Source organism: Parus major, chromosome 2 (genome assembly GCF_001522545.3).
Source record: "Parus major isolate Abel chromosome 2, Parus_major1.1, whole genome shotgun sequence".
Taxonomy (NCBI): domain Eukaryota; kingdom Metazoa; phylum Chordata; class Aves; order Passeriformes; family Paridae; genus Parus; species Parus major.
This window is the reverse complement of record NC_031769.1, coordinates 542087-549649: the sequence shown is the minus strand read 5'-3', so window position 1 is coordinate 549649 and position 7563 is coordinate 542087. Positions and strand designations below refer to the sequence as shown.

At 52.6% G+C, this 7563-nt stretch overlaps 1 protein-coding gene across 1 annotated transcript in view; it reads right to left on the bottom strand.

Annotated features, from left to right (window-relative positions):
* SETD2 (SET domain containing 2, histone lysine methyltransferase) overlaps positions 1 to 7563 on the bottom strand; it is a gene marked incomplete at its 3' end in the record, with an annotated part of 53158 nt that overhangs the window by 9817 nt on the left and 35778 nt on the right. The window contains exons 13-15 of the mRNA XM_033512157.1: positions 3781 to 3829; positions 3147 to 3327; positions 232 to 916 (exon numbers count right to left, since the gene is read on the bottom strand). Of these exons, the coding sequence (XP_033368048.1) occupies positions 232 to 916; positions 3147 to 3327; positions 3781 to 3829 (915 nt within the window). The remainder of the gene's footprint in view (positions 1 to 231; positions 917 to 3146; positions 3328 to 3780; positions 3830 to 7563) is intronic.

Below are 7563 nucleotides of genomic sequence, written 5' to 3'. Positions count from 1 at the left end.
TGGACGGGAACTGGAGCAATCTCCAAACTGGAGAAGGTGTGGAACTGGATTCTCTTCACGGTTCCATCCCACCCCACGCATTCCAGCACTCCACAATTCTCCAGAAAAAACCCTGGAAAATCTGCTTTTCTCCTCCTCTTGGGCAGGAAGAGCGAAGAAAACTCTCCAATAAGAGAAACACAGCGTGAGTAACTCCGAGTGGAGTCTCTGGGAACGTCCAGCTGGAATTACCTGGACGATGGGCGGGGTGGTCTGCGAGTAGGGCGAGGTGACTCCGTAGACGGTCTGGCAGGTCTGGCCCTGGTAGTAGATGGCGGGTTGGGACTGTGCCGGGGAGTAGGGCTGCTGGACAGCCACCGGCTGCTGCCCGGAATCCCACACCCCGTAACTCTGGCTCTGCACCGCCCCGGCCGCCGCCACCGGCAGCACGGCCACGTTGGGCTCCTGGTGCACCACGGCGTCGCTCTGCGCCACGTACTGCGGCGCCGTCACCTCCATGGCGGCGGCGGCGGCGGCCACATGCTGCACCACGGGCACCGGCTGCGGGGCGCTCAGCGCCGGCTCCGCCGCCGGCCCCGCCAGAGTCTGGGAATGCTCGTATCCCGCCGGAGAACACATGGAGTCCATGCTGGGCGTGGGCAGCAGCACCTTGCCGGCGTTGGGGTTGCTGGGATCCACGTAGGCCTGCATGGGGTAGCCCGGAGGGTATCCCATGAAGCTGTGGTGGGGAGTTCCGTAGCCCATGGAGTCGTAGGGAAGCGGGGAAGTCATTCCCAAGTTTTGGAGCTGCTGTTGTTGTTTCTGGGCTTCCCGTTGGGCCACCTCCTGCTCGAAGAGCTTGCGGCGCTCCTCCGTGGACAGCTTGTTGCGGTCCTTGGGCCGCACTTTCTTCTTGGATGATGCTGGGGTGTCGTACCTGGAGAGAGGGAAGGGGAAAACCCCACGTGAGGCCTCAGGAAGCTGCGGGCCCTTCCCTGCTGCTCCAGGGACAGTGGGAAAACCTGGAATTCCCAACAACATCCCCTCTTCTCCAGCTGTAGAGAAACAGCTGCCGGTCCCGCTCATCCACAGGGAGCCTGGGATGAGCAATCCCAATGGATTGGCCAACCACGAGTTGTCTGGAGCAGCTGCTCCGGGATACCTGGAGAGGGAGGGAACATCTCCAAGAGAACCCAAGGAAAAGTCACCAAGTGCAGGATATCCCAAACAGGCCCTGCTGGAAACACTCTGCCGTGTTTTCCCAAAGCAGGACAAAGGAGGAATTTCCAAGAGGTTCCCAAACAGGAGCAACCTTCCCTCCCCAAATTCCAGAGCTGGGGTGAGAATTCCATCTTTCTAGTCCAGAACCTCCAGATGGGAGCTGCAGACACGGCAAAGAACAAGGGAATCAGGAGCAGCACATTCCAGTTTGGAATTCTGCTCGTTCCCAGACCGCAGCTCCAGCTTCAAAATGTAATGGTGTGGATGGGGTTTGTTTTAATTCCTTAAGAGTTTTCATCCCAAAACACGCAGCAGCTGGAGGGATTTTTCCAGGGAATTAAAGCAGGAGGGGAGGGGGAAAAAAAAAAGCCTAAGGACTTTGATCAAAGCCCAGCCGAGGAAAATTTCAGATCAAAGGTGGATATTTCCAGACGTTATGAGTGTGGTAAAACTGGGATTACAAGGAAAAATGCTTTGCAGCCCTAATAGAATGGGTTCTACAAAGCATCCAGGATATTCTCCCTATATTCCGTGTTCCTGGGATCCATTTACATATCAAAAGCACATTGCTACCAACGGATCCGCCGGAGCCGTTTCCTGGCATTCCCAGAGGAGCTGCAGGATCTGTTAATGGGAACCTCATTGCCGGGAGGAGTTTGATTTCCCTAATTAAAGTCTTTCCTGGCACTGCCTGGAGAGTTTGGAAGAGAAGCAGCTGCCATGGAGGGAGTGGGAAGGAGGAAACCGAGGGTTTCGTGTTCCTTCCTCCATCTATTCTGTTATTTTCCCTCTGAAATTCTTGGGATAACAAAGAGGGATGCTCAGAGTGGGGAGAACATTCCCACAGAAGGAATTTGGTCCTTCACCGACAAAGCGCAGGGGGAAGAGCCAGAGCAGCAACTCCTCACCCAAAAAACGTTTGTTCTGTTTAAAATGAGCCCAAAAAATCCAGGATTTATTTCCTGGGGATGTTTCCAGCCTCGTTAGAGAGGGATAGATTTCCATCTGCATCCTTTTATCCAGATGTTTCCAACTTTCCCAGCTCGGCTCAACGCGAGGTTTCCTCGTCTGGCTGACTCGGCACCAATTGTTCCCTAATTATGGAGTGGCTTTGAGAGGGACAGCAGAGCAGTGACTTCTTCAAAGGAAATTCCAGGGGATTTCTGCTGCCTTTAACGCCATCTCCAGCCTCTCTCAACTGCGAGACATGGAATATTTTCCTTCTCTTCACTCGGTCAAGGAAAGTTTGGGAGACACAAATCCTGGTTTGGGCACTGCTCCCTCCTGTAGAGGCAGGGATTGATTGCTCCAAGTTCAGAATAATTCCCAGCACACTGGGAAGAGCTGGAGCAGAAGGGAATGGGTTTTGAGGGATCCAGGGAGTTCTTTGTGTTAGGAGGGCTGCAATCCTGGAATTCCTGGATTCCCTGTTCCCAGCACACTGGGAAGAGCTGGAGCAGAAGGGAATGGGTTTTGAGGGATCCAGGGAGTTCTTTGTGTTAGGAGGGCTGCAATTCTGGAATTCCCAGATTCCCCAGCCCTGGAAGTGCCCAAGGCCGGGCTGGACGGGGCTTGGAGCAGCCTGGGACAGTGAGAGGTGTCCCCACGGCACAGGGTGGGACTGGATGGGCTTTAAGGTCCTTCCAACCCAAACCATTCCATGATCCCTAATTTCTGTGCAGGAACAGAAATTCCAGCCTCCCTCATTTCCCACCTCATTCCCAAAACACGCCTGAAGACGGAGGTGAAGGTTATCCCAGAAAACCAACACCAGGAACCACCCAACTCCCACCAGGATTGAATCTCACCACCAGAATTCCTCCAGGAGAAAACTCCCTTCCCTGGCCCTGGGGGATCCCAAGGATCTCCAGGACCGTTTTTCCTGGAGATTTTACCCAGGAACGTGGCAGATCCCTGGAATGAGGCAGCTCCCTGCCACCACTTGCCTGTCCTCCGGCCTCTTTGTGCCCCGCTCGTAGGCGGAGGACGGAGGGGACAGGGAATCTCTCCGTCTCTTCCTCTCCTTGCTCTGGCTCTGCCGCTCTGGATCCCGCTCTCGGCTCAGGATGGGATTCTTGGGAGTGGGGGTCTGATCCCGGAGCCCGGCCGTCTCTCTCCCACGGTCAGCTGGTGGGAAAACGGGGAAAAAGGAGGGAATTTTCCTAATTTGAGAGCTCCCCTCTCTTAGAACCAGCCTCAGGTTGTACCAAGGGACGTTCAGGTTGGATATTGGGAATATTTCTCATGGAAAAGGTTGTCAGGGACAGGGTAAGGGTTGAGTCCCCATCCCTGAGGGATTTAAAAGCCACGTGGAGGTGACACCTGGGGACACAGATCAGTGGTGCTGGGTGGTTGGACTCGATCTTGGAGGGCTTTTCCAAGCTCACCAATTCCATGATTTTAATTCCAGGTTGCTCCAGATCACCCTTGGGGCTCCATCTGCCCCCACCCACCACTGGGATTATCCCCCCTGTTCCCAGGAGCTGCTTCCCAGGGGGAGCAGCTCCAGAGCCAGAACATCCTTCAACATTCCAAGCTGGGAAAATGAGGAAAAAGATGGGGAAAAAGGTGAGGACTTACCACTGTTCTCCTTTTCTGCTTGGCTCTTCTTCGGGATGCGATAAACCTCCTGTGGAAAAGCCACGAGCAGGGTCACAACTCCAGCTGCTCCCAAAACCACCCCTAACAGCCCAAAATCCCATAAATCACACATTTACAAGAAACCACCCAAAAAAGGGTCTTTTGAAGGAAAAGTTCTGGGGTTTTTCTGGTGCTTTCCATATATTTCCTCTGTTCCGTGTTTGATTCTTGATGGATTTTGGTGGAATTTTGGGCCAAGAGCTCCGGGCAGAGCTGTAGGGTCCTACACCTCCATGGAAGTGTCCCACCAGCAGCTCCTGTTGTCCCTGTCCTGCTCTCCAAGGCAGTTTGAAAAGACCCAGGAAGGAGCAGGGAGTTGGGCCTGGTGATTCCAACAGATCCCTTCCCACTGGAGATATTCCAAGGTTCTGTGATCCCGGCTCTGGTGGCCAACATCTGCTCCCCCTGCCCATGGAGCGGCCCTGGGCTTCTCCCAGCTCCTGACACCGGGGACAGGGTCACATTCCCATGGTGTTCCCAAGGTCTGGAGTTGGATGTGGGAGCATCCCAAGGGAAATGAGCAGGAGGAGCAGGCCCAGCTCTGAGCGATGCCTTCGAGCAGGGACCTGCTGAGGCTGCTGAGATCAGACACCAACGCCCAGCACGGCCTCACCGGCAGCCAGATCCAAACCTCTGCTCATCCAGCTCCTCCCTCAGCTCAGGAGGAACCTGGAGAGATCCAGAGAGATCCAGAGGAGGCCCCGGAGCTGCTCCAGGGCTGGAGCCAGGCTGGGAGAGCTGGGAATGTTCCCCTGGAGAGGAGAAGCTCCAGGGACACCTCAGAGCCCCTTGCAGGGCCTGAAGGGGCTCCAGGAGAGCTGGAGAGGGACTGGGGACAAGGGATGGAGGGACAGGACACAGGGAATGGCTCCCACTGCTTGGATGGGATATTGGGAATTGGGAATTCCTGGCTGGGATGGAATTCCCAGAGCAGCTGGGGCTGTCCCTGGATCCCTGGAAGTGCCCAAGACCAGGCTGGAACATCCTGGGATGGTGGGAGGTGTCCCTGCCATGGCAGGGGTGGAACAGGATGATCCTGAAGGTCCTGGCAGCTCCAGGGTTGGAGATGACACCACGGGAAGAAAGGGAAGAAGAGCTGGGAATGAGGATCAGAACTTCCCTCAAGTCCAGGTTCAGCACAACCCCCCAGGACTGGGCAGGAACAACTCTTCCCACGTCGTGGAACCCTCCCATGCAGAAATGAGCTTTATTGGAACTTTTCTGTGCTCCTTTGGATTGTTGGCATTCCCAGTGTAAATCCCATTTTACCTCAGCGATGCTCACGATCCTACAGAGGTTTTACAGCATTCCAAGCACTGGAAGGTTGGAGGGAAAAATCCCATTTTTGTTTAATTTCAGCTTCTATCAAGCCCTTGCTCTGCTCCCTTCCTGAAGGAATACAGTATTCCCAAGAATTCCCAGTTATTTCCAGCAGAATGTGATGAAGCAGCTGGTTTGTGCCTGATGGAGCATCCCTGATGGACAGCAGCTGCATCCCAAAATAAAAACCACCCCATTAAATCATAAAGGAGATGCCCAGTTTAACACAAATCAATTGTTCTGAGGAGCTGTGCTGACATTCCAGCTTTTCCCAGGGTACCTTCCCTAAAATATCCTTTCATTTAGGCCCTGGATGAGGCAGAGTGGGAAAAAAGATGGATTCAGCTCTTCCTGGAGGGGTAAAGACTGCTCCAGTTGGGAATTTAAAGCTTCCACACACTCAGAAATGTGGAGTTTACCTTGACTCCACTCTCAGATTTCACAGAAAATCCTCATTTTTTTTTTTTCTTAATTACTTGAGTTTTTAAAGCTGTTTGGGAATTAATTAATGGGTGGCTCAAGGGGCTCATTAACGACGTGTCCACCCCCAGCCCTGGATGGGCTAAAAATGAGAATTTCCTTTAGCAAAAAAAAAAAAAGGGAAGGAGAAGAAACCCCGCTGTGGTTTGTCCACGAGGCAAAACCACTTCAAAAGTGCTGCTGCTGGCTAAAAAAAAAGGGATTTGGGCCAAGATTTTTAGGTTTTTAAAGATATTTTTGCTATTCTGGGAGCCCAAACACAGCACGTGGAGTTTGAAGCGTCTGTAAAAAAGAGAAGCATTAAAATTCCCTAAAAATGCCCTTTCAATTAAAGTTTTTTTTAATTTATTTATGTGTTTGCTGTGGGATACAAATCTCCAAATTCAGAAATGGCAAGAAACAAAGCAGCAGCTCCGTGTTTGGGGTGGGGAGGGATGCAGGATGAGCCCGTAATTACAGAGGATTTATGTATTTATAAATGATGTAATCCATAGAATGTCTGATCATGGAATCATGGAATGGTTTGGGCTGGAAGGACCTTGAAGCTCATCCAGTTCCAACCCAGGGAACCTCCCAGCCCCATCCAGCCACAATCCATGGATTTAATCTCATTTTCCTGCAGAATTCCACAGCTATGGATGGCAGGGATGACTTTTCCTCCTGTGGGACGGAGGTGACCACGGGGCCAAGTTTGAACCCCAAAATCACCGTCCAGAAATGGGTTTTGCTGGTTTCTTTTCCTTTCTTTCCCACGTTACATGCCTCAAAACATTCATTTTCTGAGCAGTGCATCCAAAAAACGGCCCCAAGTCTGCCCTGGCTGTTCCCAGGGGGAATGAGGATCCAAGGAATTCCACCAAGGAATGGGATCAGGGATGAACTGCCCGGAGCAGGAGGACAACTCAAGTGTTGGGAAGAGCTAAAAAAGACTACACCTAAAAAAACTACACCAAAAGCTCCTAGAAAAGACCTGTCCCGTTAAAGAGCAGGGTGGGGAATGGGAAATTCTCGGGAAAAGGCTCAGTGGGAAGAGGAGGAGGAGAAGGAGCACCTGGAGTAAGGGAACTCAGCAATCCCAACACTGCCGCTCCTGCTAGGCCTTGTTTTAGGTTCACCAGGACATTGGGGGATCCCATTCCAGGATCCATCCCAACAAACTGGCCCTAAAAAGCCCAGGAAGCCCAAAATCCGGGATAATTACGAGCAGGGAGTGAGCTCCATGCTGCTGGAGAGAAACTCCAGCTCCACTCAACGGAGCCTCCAGCACCCATTCCATGTGGGCAGACGGAGGCAGCAACGGCTTTGAAGCGGGAACAAACTGAGGGATTTGTCCAAATTGCTCCATGAGGAGCAGATGGTGGTCAGAGCAGGCTGGGGAAACTCCCGAGAAAAGCTGATTTTATTTTTGGAAACGGAAGCTGCCGGCTCGGAGCTGCAGAATTCCTCAATCAACGCGAGCGCCGCTAACGGGCTCCAAACGGCTCCCGAGCTTCCAGCACTGCTTTGAACGGAAAATTAAATGCAGAAGGAAAAGTGACACGAGTCTGTTCGACACAAAAGAGGGGGGAAAAAAAATGGGATTTGTGCTGTCCAGCCTCAGGCACGATCCAGCCTTGGCTTGGGAAAGGGAAGAGAGATGTGGGATGGAGTCACGACTCCAAGGGTTCCGCGGTGGGAAAGGAGGATTGTGTGCTGATGGAACCTTCTCCATAAATCTGTCCCTCAGCCGCCAGTAATTCCTGAATTAAGGGTTGGATTTGATGATCTTGGAGGTCCTTCCCAACCTTTATGATTCCCTGAGTTTATTCTATGATTCTGTGAGCTTCTGTTGATTTGTTGAAGGAGCACCACACAACCAGATCCATCCCCTACCAGGCTGGATCCTCCTCTTCCTCCTCTCCTCCTCCTCCTTTTCCTCCTCCT